At 40.4% G+C, this 17,028-nt stretch overlaps 2 protein-coding genes and 1 pseudogene across 2 annotated transcripts; all 3 read right to left on the reverse strand.

Annotated features, from left to right (window-relative positions):
• Positions 1-1,624: 1,624 nt before the first annotated feature.
• LOC115667905 (GEM-like protein 2) lies at positions 1,625-4,145 on the reverse strand. The gene is made up of 4 exons (XM_056307044.1): positions 3,677-4,145; positions 3,468-3,569; positions 2,405-2,679; positions 1,625-2,007 (listed from the first exon to the last, which is right to left on the reverse strand). The coding sequence occupies exons 1-4, from the start codon at positions 3,945-3,947 to the stop codon at positions 1,798-1,800; spliced, it is 858 nt and encodes a 285-aa protein (XP_056163019.1). The 5' UTR covers positions 3,948-4,145; the 3' UTR covers positions 1,625-1,797.
• Positions 4,146-4,893: 748 nt separating this feature from the next.
• LOC115663330 (rust resistance kinase Lr10-like) lies at positions 4,894-6,762 on the reverse strand (annotated as a pseudogene).
• A 400-nt stretch (positions 6,763-7,162) lies between these two features.
• On the reverse strand, positions 7,163-13,067 carry LOC115663329 (uncharacterized). The gene is made up of 3 exons (XM_056306997.1): positions 12,978-13,067; positions 7,636-8,296; positions 7,163-7,284 (listed from the first exon to the last, which is right to left on the reverse strand). The coding sequence occupies exons 1-3, from the start codon at positions 13,065-13,067 to the stop codon at positions 7,163-7,165; spliced, it is 873 nt and encodes a 290-aa protein (XP_056162972.1).
• Positions 13,068-17,028: the final 3,961 nt, after the last annotated feature.

Raw genomic sequence — 17,028 nt, forward strand, 5'->3', positions numbered from 1 at the left:
CACCCGCATGATCACCTCGCATGTTAGTGGATATGTTTAAAATCAATCCAAGCTGTATGCAAATTTTTTTTTGAAATAAAAGAGAAAGGTACCAGAAGGGCGTTAGAGTAATTTATCGTAATCAAGTCCCCGAATCCAGTAAAGTAATTCTCCAGATACTTTACTTGGGTTTATAATCGACTCACCAAAAAATAGATTAGTGACAACTCCTGATTGAAACGATTTGCATGTTAAGAACTTAAACATTAAGTCATGAATTGGTAAGGGTTTGGGAAAGCCTGAGTTAGGTCTAGACTTAACAATCTATCAGTCGAACCCCTAGGTGACGCACCCGAGGGTAGGTCGTGACATGAAAAAATGGTGATTATTATTTAAATGACACGGCGTACATTGAGAACACGATTCTGCTTTGCTAACACGAACTGCCAAGCGAGAAAACTAAATTATATGGCGCACCATTATATGGAAAGCAGACAGGCTACATAAAAGTAATATTCTTTTGTGCAATTCCAATGCATCTGTACCATGACCCTACATGTCCTAATCCTAGCAAAATTAAAATATGTAAGAAACGTGAACATCAATCCCTGTCTCATGACAAAGCGTATGAGCCGACCCGACGCTTAACGAGCACGTAGGTACAAGCCTCCAATTGAACAGAGCCCAGAGCATGTGGAACGCGCCAAAAGAAAAGCATAGACATAGAGCGAGGTAGGTTCTTATATAAAATGATAACCACAAGCACATGACATCTTTTCTATTCTGTTTGTTTTATAAATTTTTTGGCTAAACCATTAGCACATGATATCACATGTTACACAATCGTTGACGGGACGAGCATTGCGCATTCTCCTCCATTGATCTATTCTCTTTTAGCGTTCACGAGCCTACATTGAGATATCGTCAAAAGATCTATGACTAAATTGACAAATTATCGAGAGAGTTAGAACTAGATTGGCCAAATTAAAATGTTTAAGACTAAATTGACTGCCTCAAAATTGATTTAGGACTTTTTGGGTAGTTATTCCTTGGAAAGCTATGAACATAGGAAAAGCACAAACTGAGTACACATTCCCATCTTAGTTTGCTGGCAAAATGATTGGAGTGCGTCTGTGGATTCTCGTCTCCTGCATATAAAATAGTTTCCCGGGCGACTTTGTGATCAAGGGACTTGTCGTTCCGGCGATCTTGCATATAGAAGTTTGCTGCAATAAAATACTTCTTCCCTTTCGACAATTTAGATTACGTGGGGTTAAGCATTTGTAGCAAAACGTGATTCAGATTATAATGGTCGTCATCAGCTATAGTGCTATCAGAAGCCAGCTTCGATAACTGAACAACTCAATTATCAAAGGGAAAAAGAAGAAACAAGCTCCGACAGCCGCTTCAAAGAATATAATTACCCGCTGCAAAAGGAAATGTTGCCGTCGAAGTCCCACTTCTACAGGCCAAGAAAGATTGCATACAGTAGCCAGTGATACAACATGTGACTATCTACGGATCATAGCGAAAATAACACTCGAACAAGAAGTTTCCAATGCATCATGCGTTGGTCACTCACCACATATCTCAGTCCATTGGCAATTATGGGCATCTGAAATTCTGAAATGACTGGCCATAGTCGTTAAAGAGAAATATTGAAGAAAGCTCTGGTGATCCTTTGTGGGACTGTGAAAGCTTTATCTTCTTGTATTTTACATTACAAAGTAAAACATTAGACATTGAGTATCCATAGCAGTCAGACACACATCCAAGTTATTCAAATACAGTCGGATATCTCTTCCCCAATCTGGCGAGTTATTGTACTTGTATCCTCCCGGCCATGTGATTGTCCCAATGGTGCTGCAAAGCCTCGTTTATGTTCTTGAGAGCCTTATTGTACGATATGAAACCCATGAACCAGAATTCATAACCATCTCTCGTAACAACCAGGATGTACTTTTCAGAAGGATTCAACCTGTTTGAAGAAGGACTAACAGTGCTCAACTGATCGAGCAGCAGAACCACCTAGACAATCAATCAGGATGGAAGCACTTTAAAAACTGATGGTTGGAGAGGGAAGCTCAGCAAAGCTTGAACAAACTTTTTCCAGGGTGTGTTTTACTACATTCAGATGCTTCATGCTTAGATAAGAATCAAATGATGGAAAAATGATCCAAGGCACACTGAAGTAATACAGACAATGAGTAAAATGAAGGTCCTTTCCAGTGAAGGATCTCCCAAGAGGGGAAACGATAATGATAACTCAGGCTAGTCACAAGAGAGGAAACGAAAATAATAACTCAGGCTAGGAATTTGTCATGCATCAAAAACTTAGCATGATTCAGACAAAAGGTCAGCGCTTACCAATTTGAAACCGCAATCCTAGAGTAAATGCAATTACAGGAAGATTGGAAAAGGTTACCTTGTAATACATCCACTGTTGCTGCCCTGTGGGAGAGTATTGGCAAAGAGGGTTATCACTACAGAAGGCCAATCTCTTGTTTGACAAATACAGTGTCCCAATTACAGGCCCAGTGGAAGTGGATAGATAGCAAGCATATGCCTTCAGGAGCTTCTCCCCTGGCAGAATCTCAAACTTATGTTGAAATACCTTATCCTGTCCCCCCTCGGTGAGCACTTTTGTCCCCTGAGCAAGTCGAGCCATTGCTGCGTCTGTGATGTTAGGGCTGGTTCTAACTGTTTCACACAAGAATAGCACAATTACCAATTAGTCAAGGTCAGGCAAGAATCGAGTTCTGAACATCACACTTCAATCGATTAGAAACCATGAGGAGACAAGAATCAAAGAAATTACGGGCTTTGTCTCTTACAAGTCACAAATAAACTAAAGAACGGACAACGGGCCAGCTGCAGTGCTTGCTCTTACAGGACAAAGCTAATTCTTCTTCCTCACAGGGAAAAAGATGAAGAACCAAGAGACGATCATTCATCTGGTCCAACGTTCAGTCACGCAAAGAGCCCAATGGGTCCGCATGGCTTCAGAAAATTATGGAAACAAACCATGTCCTCGACGGAAGTGCCATGTTATGCATTTGGCAATTTGCTATAAGTAGGAATCGAAATAGATTGCCAAAAGAATAAGCGCCGAAGATAGCACCGCTCATCAAAGTAGAAGCTCCTCTTAGATAAATAATCAAGGGACTTGATCCACTCAACAGCTAATTGGCGGATTGAATACACAGATTATGAAGGCATGTATGCTAGTTCCTTGGTGGTGATTCCAAAAGAAGCCGTTGAGCCGATGACTGATCGTTTGAACTGATTCCTAAAACCACAGGACCGCAATGGTACGAGACCACCATGCCGGACAAACGACGTCAATGATGAACAAAGTGCCAAACTCTTTCTATTGAATATTTACTTCCATAGCATTCGCTTATATTTCAGAAACAGAGAAATAACATATGCAAGCAAGCGATCAGATACGTCTCCACGAATAAATCCAAAATGTAGAGAATACTCACGGTGATGCCAGACATTGTCTGCGAGCACCTCTGCTTTTCGCGAAGCATCTTCGAACCTCTTCCCACACCGGTTCAACGCGTCGCATATCTTGTTCATCGGACCTGCAAACAAACACCAGCAAAGCGTCGGCCTCATCAACACCATCCTCAAAAGCCTAATCATCAACCATAAATTCCGACGCAGAGAGCACGCCTCGACGGCAACTCACTCCTGCCAGGCGGCGCAGAAGCATTCAGCGGAGCGACGTGGACGTACGGGTTCTCACCGCCGCCGCCGCTGCTCTGGTTCGGGTTGGCGAAGCCGGAGGCCGAGCCGCTCGGGGTGGCGTTCATGTAGCTGGAGCGGAAGCTCGCAGGGCGAGCCTCACCGGCGATCCACGTGGCAGCATGCTGGCTCGCAGGGTGCGCCTGGGGCTCCACCGGCGTCCCCACCACGTACGTGCTGCAACGCGTCACCACCGGTTCACCTCCGCCGCTCATCGCCTTCGTCTTCTTCGTCCTCGTCACCGTCACGCAAGTGTGGATTGGGACTGCGATCCGAAGGGAACAATCGCACAAGAAAAGACAGTGGAGATGGAACCTAGAAAAGAGCAGAAATCTCGATAAGATCACGAGAATCAGAACCCGAATGAGCTTTCTTTCTCTCTCTCTCTCTTTTTTGCTTAATTTTTGAATTTAATGGTTCGATGCGTTTTGAGTCTAGAAGAAGCGACCTGCATCGCTAAAGCAAAGAGACTACCGGAAGGAAGCAATAGTGACTTGGGAAATATTTTACAAAAAATAATTACTTATGCCGTTTAGAAAAATTAATTAATGAAAAATATTTTCATCATGGATAACAACCTATATCGAACTATTTTCGTAGGTAATGAAAATTTTTTCGAAAATTTTTGTAAGTGATATAAGTGATTATTTTTTGGAAATTCCAAATCGTTTATTTTCCACGAAACGAATGCACCCTAGTTCAAATGATTGTTTTTCAAATTGTTTTAAAAAAATTAGATTTTTAAAAATAATTGGTCCAATCCGGTTTCTTGTGGAACTGAGAACCGGATTGAAAATCACCGGTTCCGATTTCATGGAACCAAGAACTGGGCCGGGTGCCCTTTTGAGCCATCCAGAACTGACTGGTCCGGTCTAGGTGATTCCTGTCGCACACCCCTACTTTGGAGGCCAAAAATAGAAATATTGTATCCGGCCAAGAAAAAAAAATGATGCCACGCTACGTTCGATTCTCTTTTCCTCATTTCTTAATCAAAAAATGCAAATGAAATTATATGAAATTCAATCTTGAAAATGGCGAAATGAAATTTACAAAAATTGCAAAATTTTACAGCCATTCTCAAAGCGGGATTTTGTTTGCCCTCACCTATTTCTAGTTCGTTCGATTTGATATGAAGGGTGATGTAGTGCTGAAAAATGATAGTAGGAAGCATTTGGAATAGTTAACACGATCTTGAAATCTGAACATGACAATACTCATTAGCATTTGAAATGAATTTAAACTCGAGTAGAATACTCAAACATAATTTAATAAAGAATCTCGAGTAGAGTTTCCTCCTGAAGTAATAGCATTAGACGATGAATCTTGAAAGGAAAACTAATATCATTTTTTAAAGTGCACAATTACCACTAAATAACTTTAACAAACCTAGTAAATAGATAATGTCATGTATTATTGTTATTAAGGGAGAGATCATCTTTTGATATCTCCCACTATTCTTTGACTCAATATCCTTTAAAATGCTTCGAAACCCAAACTCCCTCGTCATAGCACTATGTTGAAAATCGTCACTAGATTTTCTATTGACCCCAAAGTCCATAAGTATAGTCATAAATATCTACAATATGATGATGGCCAAGAATGGGGAGCTACACAGGAAACATCATCAATACCACATTTCAATTTGCCACATATGTGACGGGATCAATGGTTTTGATATGTGACTATACTTGTGTGATACTAGTGCTAGTATGCTCAAAATGATAATCTTCATAAGTTATTTCACTAGTTGATGAAGTGGATATAGTATCTGTGCCATTGTCAGTCCAAGTTCCATCATCCCTTGTTGACATTTCTGTTGGATAAAAGAGTGGCTTGAGAGGTATTTGTAGATCATCTACTTTTCCTTCGAGCATTTGCAAGACTTTGTGCATCGAAGGCCGTTCGCTAGGATTCAATTGTATACACCAAAGAGCAACTATTATCATCTTCTTTATTACTTTCCGATCCTCCTCACTTGCTTTTTCCACCGGAACGTCCAATCCTTCACTAAGTTGGTCATGAACCCATAAAGGAAAGTAAATCTGACTGGAACACTCTGCAATCATGTCCGCATTCTTCCTCCCATTGGCCATTTCCATCAACAATTTTCCGAAACTAGAGACTTCGGCTTTGTAAGATACGCTCCCAAGGTTCTTAAAGACAAGCTCCGGAGCCATGTATCCCAAGGTTCTTCTTGCGGCAGTCAGAGACACGATGTTGTAGTCCGTCGGATACAATTTAGCGAGCCCAAAGTCGGAAACTTTTGGAGTAAAATCCCTATCGAGAATAATGTTATGAGGCTTAATATCAAAGTGTAAAATTTGCATGTCGCACCCTCGATGAAGATACTCAATCCCTCTAGCCACTCCAAGAGCAGTCTCGTACACTTCCTTGCCATTATGAGAAGTCCCCTCTCCTCGTGAGAAAATGTGCTTATCCAAAGATCCATTGTGCATAAAATCGTAGACAAGAGCTTGTTTCGAGCGCTTGAAGCAAAAACCAATGAGTCCGACCACATTAACATGATGAATTCTTCTGATGGTGGCCACTTCGCTAATGAAGTCCTGCCCGTTCGCTTTCCCCTTATTCAAAATCTTGACTGCCACCTCGCGGCCGCTCTGGAGTTTTCCTTTAAACACAGAACCATACCCTCCCTCTCCTAGTTTGACCTTATGGCCACCTGTGATCTTCTTGATGTCTGAGTAAGAGTACCTTATCGGCAAGAAGTTGTTATTAGATTGTAAAAAATCTTCAACGTTTTAATCCATTGCTAAGTGTCTTTTCCTCCATTTGCGTAATAGCAACATCATCACGGATGGGGCTCCCAAGATGAATTTCCCAACCATGAACGCAAATGCTGTATTTCCAATAACTGATTTGTGGGTGTGTTAAACGTTTGCATTTAGAAATATTAAATCAATTTCACAATGAGAAGGCGGTAGTAATGTTACCGATGCCAAAGAGCAAGGGCATCGCATCTTGGTAACGTTTGGTCCCTATTCCTCAAAAGAGATTGAATTTGTCACAAGTGAAATCTGAAGAAATTTAAAAGACACTTATTTAGACCATAATCAAGCACTGAGTATAAAAAATGAATAAAATGATGTATTTATTCTTATACCTATAACTAATTTGTGGGTGTGTTGAAAGTTTGCATTTAGAGACATTAAATTAATTCCACAATGAGAAGATTGTATAAACATTACCAATGCCGTGGAGCGAGATCATTTTAATAATCCTGATATTATCGGAGATGATATTAAAGAGGTGAACGGTGATATTTTCATCTGCGGAAAAGATAGACTATGTGACAAGTGAAAGCTGAAGAAAATTTGAAAGATACTTATTTAGACCACAATCAAGCATTCAGTATAAAAAAATGAATAAATTATTTATTTATTCTTATACGTATAACTAATTTGCGGGTGTACTAAATGTTTGCATTTAGAAACACAAAATTAATTCCACAACGAGAAGATTTAATGTTACCGATGCCATGGAGCGAGATCAATTTAATAGTCCTGCGAATATCGGAGAGGTAATCGAGGACATCTGCAAAAAAGAAAACAATATGTGACAAATGAAAGCAGAAGAAAATTTAAAGGACACTGATTTACACCGTAATCAAGCAATGAGTATACTAGTTCAATCCACTAAGATCTGTAGGCGGAATTCGCATAAAATTAATAAACAAATAAATAAAACTGTATTCATTATTATACTTGTAAAATACCTCGACAGCATTTAACTAGCTACTAGGTCTTAATGGCCGTTTTGAAATCACGTGAGCTATGAAAAGATATACAAATGACCGAGCTCGATTTCACGTTTAGATGAAATATCGAAAGATATCCTCACAATTTTCTTTATGTTGAGAAAACTAAACAAGTCAAAGGTCCTTACCTGTGTTGGCCCCGCAATAAATCTGGTGCTCAGCGTCGATGCCGCACCAAGCACAACCTTTGAAGTACAACTTACAGGCTTTTTGAAGCCATGAAAGCTCAAACCCATAAACCATCTGTTCATGAATTTGCGCATAGGAACGAAGATGATTGCCATCAACCCACCATGGTATCATTGCCATATGCTCTATAGTGCATCCGGTTTCCACATTCGAGACATTCGCATCCACCATGGCATACAATCGCCTTCTTGTACCAAAAGAATTCGAAAATTTGGCCCCATCGAGGCACGAGGAAGTGTCAATGTAAAGGTGAGAATCGACAACCTTCCTGCAGCCCACGATCGAAACGGTCTTGGATAAATCTGGAACAGAGTACCTGGCATCCCAACAAGTATACGAATCTGATATGAAGAAGTTGCGGCACGGCGAAGAGCGGTGAGGAAGAGACGAGCAATTACCCTTTTGCAGCCCCATATCAGCAACCCCGATCGTGTAGTTGGTATAGTTGATGTACCGTACGGAGTAATTGCCCGAGTACGGATCGAGAACGGTGCGGTTATCGATGCAGGCTAGCTCAAAGTTAAGGTCGCCGCAGATCGTCGAGTCTCCCCTCAGCCGAAACGGGGAGCCTATGTTGACCTCGCCGCAAGAGGTGGTGCACTGCTAAAAGACAGATGGAGAGGAAGAAGAAGAACAGCAACAACAACGAGGAGTGGATCTTTGTGCATAGCTCATGCAATAGGAGAGAGCACGAATCAACAAGGCAAAATCCGAGTGTTTAGTGTGGAGATGGAAGAGAAAGATGGATAAAAGATGAGAGGAATATTTTGAGGTGCTCTGCTTCTTTCTTGGAAATAATGAGGAGTGGATTTATCAACGGAGATAGGGAAAAATAAAATCTCCGACGACAGCTACTTGTGTGGAGGTGAGTGATTTGTTTTTTGTTTTTTTTTTGGGGGTGGGGTTTTGGTTTGCTTTTATGATTCGCGCATGGCTGGAGTTCCATCAGTGCTGAGAGTGAAAGCGTGAGAACGTGAATTGCGTGTGGAAATGACTAAAGAAACGGACATATGGAAAAAGATGAAATACTCACATTCTAATCATTTTTACATACATATATATTTACATACATCTATATTATATATTATATATTATATACATGTATGATCGGGAATGTTCACGAGTGCCTCCGGAGAGTTATTGCGATAATCTCTTAGGAGCGATTAAAAATGTTCGAGATTGTATAAAATGTGCACGGAACGATTTTATCGGTATTCATGTGTACACATTTTAAGGAGGCCCGTTTACACGAGTAGACATTGTGCGAGTTTCCATCCTGGTGACTTCTTCAAAGATGGATCGTGTTGCCCTTTTCTTTTCTTTTTCGCTAGGGAGATTCAAAAACTTGAAGAATAAGTAACGAGACGGTACCGAGTCTTTCTTTACTCTCTCTTTTTTTGTTTTTTTTTGTTTTGCCGTACAAATTTTAAGAGTCCCACGGTCTTTTCAAACCGGGCGTGCCTAGTAAATAAAATCCGCCTCGACCTCTTTTCCCTTGTTTCCTTAACTAGCATGAGACTGTACTTGTTGTTGTCCTTAATGTAAGCAGGTGAAAGCAAAAAATCTTAAATAAGTAAAAGAAAGAAACGGCTCTCGAACAACCGAGCTCTTTGAAGGAAAAAGCATAAGTTGGATCTCATACATCTAGAGGGATAGAATTTCAGAAAATGCGAGACATTTTCCTTGATCATTGTCATTATGATGCCGTCCTTTATTTAGGGACAAAAACTATTACCTTTGATAAAAAAAAAAAATCCACATAAAAAATTGGGTTTGAGGTTGAAATCTTTCTCCGATTTTACATCACATATGTGTATATAGTAGAGAAAGAGATATGGCTCGAGCTATATATATTTGTCTAACACAACTGGCATACTTAATATTTTATTTATAAAAAATAAAAAGGGTGAGAGGAAAGAATATTCGTTTTTTCTTCTTATTCTTCTTTTTTTTTTCTAATTTTTGTTTTTATTTTTATAATTTTAGAAGAAGAAAGGAGGGGGAGGGGGAGAGCGGCGGATATTCTCTGCAGGAAGCCTGGATGGGATGATATACCCAACCGCCCATCACAAGCCACCACCTACCCCCCTCCGCCCTCGGAGTCGGATAACTTCGCTCCCCCCCGCGTGCACGCACACACACTCTCTCATTTCAGAGGTAATATCCAAATTTCCATTTTTTTTACCAAATACCCCCACGCCAGAAACGTGCTTGTCCAGATAAAAAAAAACTTTCAATTCCGACCATTTTTTCCTGGGTTAATACCGCGAAAAATTCTATAGCCACTAGGGTTGAGCAACCTGAAACCGGTAGAAACCTGTAAGTTCCAGGTTCCAAGGTATGCAAGGTCCATGTTACAAAAATTAGGGAACTTGTTTCGATGGGTACGTTCCAGGTTCTAGGTTCGCCTATAACTTGGAACCTTAAACAAGTATTTTGTGTTTTTTCTTGGTCTATGTCTTCGTGTGATCCTGTGGTGATTCTTAGCGTTAGATGATGAGTGTATAATTTGGAACCACTAGTCTAAATTTTCATTTTATGACTTGTTAATCTTTCATATTTTCCGTGTATCTAAATATAAGTTGTTGTCAGTATATCGTAGCAGGTGGTGGTTATTAAAGGTAATTAATAATACAAGTGGAATTGGGTGGATCTTGGAATTGACTCTAAAATTTGTGACATGGAAGGTTCAAGGTTCCAAGGCATGTATGATACGTTCCATGTTCCAAAAAATTCCCATAGGTAGGTTTTAGGTAGAACCTGTACAGAACCTGAAACCACTCACTCCTAACCACCAAAAACCTTAAATTGGTACATTTGTGATAAATTTACCCTATATTATTTTTCATTAAATTATATTCATATAATGAAAAATCACAAATTAGTACACCTGTGACAAAACGGATGGTAAAATCCAAAACTGGTACACCCGTCAATTGCCACGTATCATTCAATTCAGCAATTTGACGATTAAATTTAACGGAAACTAACTGAAGGTAAATTTGTCATGTGCGTACTAATTTAGAGTTCTTCGTGATATTAATTATTTTTTTTCTGTTTTCCCTCATCGATTCAAATGATTCCAATTCCCAACAAAAAAAAAAGAAGAAAGAAAAGAAAACCACATAATTCCCATTAGAAAAATAACTCACGTTTTCCTCGCACATGAGCCACCGTGTGGTGAAAAGCAATAGTCAAAGCGACTTTAGAGCCCGGCGTTCTTACTTTGTAGACGGAGCCTTGACCGATTCACGTGAATCGGGCGAGATGTTATTACATTTATTGACCTAAACGAGTCAAAAAGGCTGGGATTTGCAATTGATGCCGCTGCATGATTCCTTTAGCCATAATTGGTGATGACATCTTAGTCCTTGACTGAGTTGGCCTCGGCTTCTATCTCTTTGGTGGGTCTCTCGAGTTGACATCACAAGCGCCACCCCCCAAATCAATCTACGTCCACGCTTACTTTAAGAGATGATGGTGGGGGTTCTGATTAGTGCATCTTTTGCGTCGCCAGGTCTTTCCATAGAAAGGGTATGAAAAGAGGGGTTGAGCGTCCAATGGATTGACCCTGATCACTTTTCCAAAAGGGTCACTTACTAGGGGAGAGATTCGTTGGCCCGAAAGGAAAACTGAAGCGACTCTCGTTTTCTTCATCGGTAGACTTCATGAGATGACTACACATGGGTCGTGATTTCGGCGCGTGAAAAGTCAAAAAAGGAATGCAAAAGTTCTATTTCCTATGAGGGGCGATTGATGTGACCGGCAACAACGGATGAGGCACGGGAAGGAACAGTGGAAATACAGAGCGAAGGCGCGGACACGACAGGACGGGTCAGGTCGTCATGGATCAACACATTCGCCGGGGTAAAAATCAAATTCTTTGGCACGTGAAGAAAGGGTGAGCCACGATTATTTAAATGACACGGCGTATATTGAGAACATGATTCTGCCCTACTAACACGAATTGTCAGGCAAAAAAACTATATTATATGACGCACCATTATATGAAAGGCAAATGGGGTATACGAAACTAATATTCTTTTTATGCAGTTCGAATGCATCTGCACCATGACCCTACACATCCTAATCCTATCAAGATTAAAAAAAGTAAGAAACGTGAACATCAATCCCTGTCTCATGACAAAGCGTATGAGCCGACCCGACATTTAACGAGCACGTAGGTACAATTCTACATTGAACAGGGCTCAGAGCATGTGGAACACGCCAAGAGAAAAACATAGACATAGAGAGAGGTAGGTTCTTATATAAAATGATAACCATAAGCACATGCCATCTTTTCTATTTTGTCTTTTTTATAAAATTTTTGGCTAAACTATTAGCACATTATATCACATGTTACACAATCATTGATGGGATGAGCATCGAGCATTCTCCTCCGTTTATCTATTCTCTTTTAGCATTCATAAATCTACATTGAGAAATTGTCAAAAGGTTGAGGACTATATTGTAAAAATTAGAAAGTCTAGAACTGAATAGACAGTCCTATCATAGGTTTAAGACTCAAAAGCTTTCAACATTTTGATTGCTAGTTTGGTTTGCTGGCAAAATGATTGGAACAGGTTTGTGGATTCTTAGTCTCCTGCATAGAAAATAGTTTCCCGAGCGACTTTGTGATCAAGGGACGTGTCGTTTCGACGATCTTGCATATAGAAGTTTGCTGCAATAAAATACTTCCCTTCCGACAATTAGATCATGTGGGGTTAAGCATTTGGAGCAAAACGTGATTTAGATTATAATTGTCGTTATCAGCTATAGTGCGATCATAAGCCAGCTTCCATAACTGAACAACCCAATTATCAAAGGGAAGAAGAAGAAAAAAATTTCCAACAGCTGCTTCACAGAGCATAATTACCTGCTGCAAAAGGAAATATTGCTGTCGATGTCCCACTTCTACAGGCCAAGAAAGATTGCATACAGTGGCCAGTGATACATGTGACTATCTACAGATCAATGCGAAAATAACACTAGAACAAGAAGCTTCCAATGCATCATGCATTGGTCACTCACCACAAATCTCAGCCCATTGGCAAATATGGGTATCTGAAATGACTGGCCACAGTCATTCAGGCATATCTAATCAGAGCAATATTGAAGAAAGCTCTGGTGATCCTTTGTGGGACTATGAAAGCTTTATATTCTTTTATTTTACATTACGAAGTAAAACATTAGACATCGAGTATCCACAGCAGTTAGACACATATCCAAGTTATTCAAGTACAGTCGGATATCTCTCCCCCAATGAGGCGAGTTATTGTACTCGTATCCTCCCGGCCATGTTATTGCCCCAGTGGTGCTGCAAAGCCTCATTTATGTTCTTGAGAGCCTTGTCGTACGATATGAAACCCATGAACCAGAATTCATAGACATCTCTCGTAACAACCAGGATGTACTTTTCAGAAGGATTCAACCTGTTTGAAGAAGTGATGGGTTTTCTTTGTGAATGATGGGCTGCTCATGATGGGCTAACCCAGCCCATGAAAGGAAATAACTGTACTTGGCAGTTATTGTCTAGACACAAAAAGTGAGAACACACGTATGAGTGGGTGCGTGTTGCATTTTTTTCATTATCAGAAACTTATTCTCACAAAAGGACAAAGCAGAAGGGATTTTGTTCAATGATCTAAGAATTGTTCTCTCTCTCGAGGCTGCGATAAGTGCATTTAATCTGTGGCAAAAGAGGTATGTTCGTTCATGTAATATACTTCAAACGATCGGTGATTCAAATATGAAAATGGGCACGTTTTTCCGCAATTTTTTTGTATTATATTTAGGAATTTGTTTCCTTCATTGGTATCAGAGCAAGTGTTCTTGTTTCCTGATCGTTGCAAGTGTGCATAACACGGAATATTGGCCGGAATTCGTGAAACGGCGTCGACGAACGCTCGGGTACGAAATACCGACACCCGACTGTACTGGTCCGCATTGTTTTTCGAAATTCCGTGCGGTAATATTAATTTTTAAAACTGTAGGGTCGTAGTACTCGTCGAAACGAGAATTTTGATGGGTGGCACGCCTCAGGGAGGAGCCGCACGTGCCCACACGCGCCGCCGCAAGTGGCGGTCTTGCCGGCACGTGCGTGGCACGTGCGTGGCACGTGCGTGGCGGTTCCTCCCAGCGCGCGTGCACCGCACGCACCATGAGGGCATGTGCGGCGTGGTTGACGTCAGCCATGCGGTTGCTCAACCGGGTTTTTCAGACCCGACCCGACCCGGATCCGACTTGACCCGATAGTCCACCTGACCCGTAGACTTGACCCGTTGACCATTGACCGGCGTTGACCGGCGAACAAAAAAAAATTGTACCTTGGATTATGAGTAATCCTTTTATTTTTCTGCATTTGTTGCAGGAATAATGGTACGAAGATATAGAACCCCTAGTATCCCTAGAACGGCGGCTCAAAAGAAGAAGCTTGAGAAACTAAGAATCAAGCTGGCTCTTTACCGGTGGGATGCTGATGATGACATGATGACACACATCATCAAGGTCAACCAAATGATACAAGATATCATTTGGAATGGTTTCGTATTGCCAGAGTATGTGATGGTCGGAGCCCTCAAATGCACCATTCCTGATGAGTTGGGAAGAATGATTGATAGGGTTTGGGACACCTTAGAAGGTCCGAGCTATAAGATGATTGTGGAGCAATTCATGATAGAGTACATACGGGTCGGGGCAAGATGGACGTCAACCCTTGCATTGAATCGGTCTCGGCGCAATACGTTGCTCGAATCTAGGGGTTTTCCGGGTGCCTCCATTTGGATGCCAAAGAAAATAGAATTTCCTGAGGATTTTCATGAGTCATTTCCGGTTTATAGAAAGAAGATCACCACCTGATTGTGTTTATCTATTTTTTGTAAGCTTTTATGGATATGTTCACTATAGGTTGGTGTTAAATATCTTGGGTGGATAGTTCTTTTTATGTTGGTGTTTATGTTTATTTCCTTTGATGGATTCATTTCTTATGTACATAGTGTTAGGTAAATGAATGTTGATGGATATTCATGTTGTGAATAGTTTATAGTACTATTCTGTTTTAATATTTATCTTATTAGTATCATATGGAGTTGAGTGGGAGTTCTAAAAGTTTTAGTAACTTTAAAGAACGTAATTTTACCTTAATGATTACATTAACGGTAATTTCACATTAGTTTTTTTTTATGATGATTGGGAACATAGTGAACTTTCGAATCTAAAGCCTATGTGAAATTATTCATTAATATAATCAGTTTGTGTAAAATTGATGCATAAATGAGTGGCATTAATAATTCGTGCGTATATATCTGAAATGTTCAGATACCATGGCTTCAGCATCAAAGAATATAGTTGCTGAACTGAACAAAAGAGAGAAGCTTAACGGTGATAATTATGAAATTTGACATATGAAAATCCAATATGTGCTGGAAGAGCAAGAGGCTCTTGAAGCTCTTAACCTGGTTATGGTAGAGCCTGAAGACGGAAACACTGCACAACATAAGAGAGATAAGGATGCATTTGCTGTATGGAAAAGGAAGAACTCCCTTGCTCGCATCACGTTGCTGAGTAGCATGGAAAATGATGTCATGCGAGAGTTTAGGCATTTTGAAAATGCTAAGGAGATGTGGGGAGCATTGGCAGCAAGGTTTGGTCATACATCTGTAACCAAGTTTAGACAGCTCACTATAAGATTTGACTTATATAAGAAGCCACATGGTCAGTCCATGAAACAACATTTAAGGAAAATGTCAAACATGATTAATGAGCTGAAGGATGCTGGCCATATTCTGACTGATGAGCAGCAAGTGCAAGCAGTGATTCGTTCTTTGCCTCAAAGTTGGGAGCATATGAAGTTGCATCTAACTCACAATGGAACATCAAAACCTTTGAGGATGCAGTGCGCCACTTAGAGCTAGAGGAGGACCGTCTCCTGGCGGATAAGCCGGTAATTGACATTTACTATGCAGGTTTTAACTCACAAGGGCCTTCGAGCTCTAAGGGCAAGCGTCCTGATTCGTTCAGAAGGTGGAGAGGTAAGAGAGCGAGTTCTTCGGGGAAGAAACCAAGAGATGAACAACACCAAAGAGGAAAGCGTCCTCATGAGAAAAAGATGTCAAGAGTGAAGTGCTACAACTATAGCAAGAAAGGCCACTTTGCTCGCGATTGTCGTGAGCCAAAGAAGGTTAACTCATCTTGTATTATTGAGAACTTTGTTTATGTATCAAGTTCTATATTTCTAACTGAATCAAATCCTTTGTGGACTGTAGATTCGGGAGCAACAGACCATGTAACGAAGGATAGAGAAGCCTTCGTAGAATTCCGACGAGTTCCAACGGGAATTAAATGGATTTATGTAGGGAACAACTCCAAAGCTGAGGTTAAAGGAATTGGCACCTGCCAGTTAATTATGCGTGGTGGACACACTTTGTTCCTACATGATGTATTATATGCTCCGAAAATTCGTCAGAACTTAGTGTCTGTTTTAGTGTTGATTCGACTTGGTTTTAATTTGAACTTCCATAACAATGGTGTAGACTTGTATTTAGGTACGAGTTATTATGGTTGTGGTTATTTTCTAGATGGTTTTATTGTACTGGATGTTGATTCTGTAAATGTCAATGTTTGTTATTCCCACTTCACGTCTTCTACTTCGTGTGATAATGATGTGAACGTTTGGCATGCTAGGCTTGGTCATATAGGCCAACAACGAATGAATAGATTAGCCAAAGAAGGCTTAATGGGCAATATTGAAAAAGTCGATTTGCCCACTTGTGAACACTGCATAGCTGGGAAAACAACAAGGAAACCATTTGGAAAAGGAACAAGAGCTAAATTTCCTTTGCAGTTAATCCATTCTGACATTTGTGGTCCAATGAATGTGAGGGCTAGACATGGGGCTGTTTATTTTATCACATTTATTGATGATTATACTCGATTCGGATGTCTATTTGATTTCTCATAAATCTGAGACTTTTAGTTGCTTCAAGATATTTATGAACTTGGTGGAAAATCAATTAGATAAGAAAATAAAAGCATTGAGATCCGATCGAGGTCGAGAATATCTATCCGATGAGTTCAGAAATTTGTGTGATGAAAAAGGAATAGAAAGACAGTTGTCTATTCCCTATACTCCTCAACAAAATGGTGTTGCGGAAAGGAGAAACAGAACCATACTAGAAATGGTTAGGTCCATGATGGCGCAGGCTAACTTACCTATCACCTTTTGGGGTGACGCTTTATTAACTGCTGCCTACATACTTAACCGTGTGCCTTCTAAATCAGTTATTTCCACTCCGTATGAGTTATGGACAAGTAGAAAACCCGTTTTGAGTTTT

Source organism: Syzygium oleosum, unplaced genomic scaffold (genome assembly GCF_021117445.2).
Source record: "Syzygium oleosum isolate NSW1041296 unplaced genomic scaffold, Sole_v2.1 Sole_v2.49, whole genome shotgun sequence".
Classification (NCBI taxonomy): domain Eukaryota; kingdom Viridiplantae; phylum Streptophyta; class Magnoliopsida; order Myrtales; family Myrtaceae; genus Syzygium; species Syzygium oleosum.

Excerpts from the sequence above, each read along its gene's own strand:
- LOC115663329 (XM_056306997.1), bottom strand. The coding sequence starts at position 13,067 with ATGGGTTTCATATCGTACGACAAGGCTCTCAAGAACATAAATGAGGCT. Across the intron at positions 8,297-12,977 it reads ACATGGCCGGGAGGATACGA|TGCACCACCTCTTGCGGCGA; the intron begins GTACAATAACTC and ends GTCTTTTAGCAG. Across the intron at positions 7,285-7,635 it reads TTATTGCGGGGCCAACACAG|ATGTCCTCGATTACCTCTCC; the intron begins GTAAGGACCTTT and ends TCTTTTTTGCAG.
- LOC115667905 (XM_056307044.1), bottom strand. The coding sequence starts at position 3,947 with ATGAGCGGCGGAGGTGAACCGGTGGTGACGCGTTGCAGCACGTACGTG. Across the intron at positions 3,570-3,676 it reads TTCTGCGCCGCCTGGCAGGA|GTCCGATGAACAAGATATGC; the intron begins GTGAGTTGCCGT and ends GTTTGTTTGCAG. Across the intron at positions 2,680-3,467 it reads AGACAATGTCTGGCATCACC|TTAGAACCAGCCCTAACATC; the intron begins GTGAGTATTCTC and ends TGTGTGAAACAG.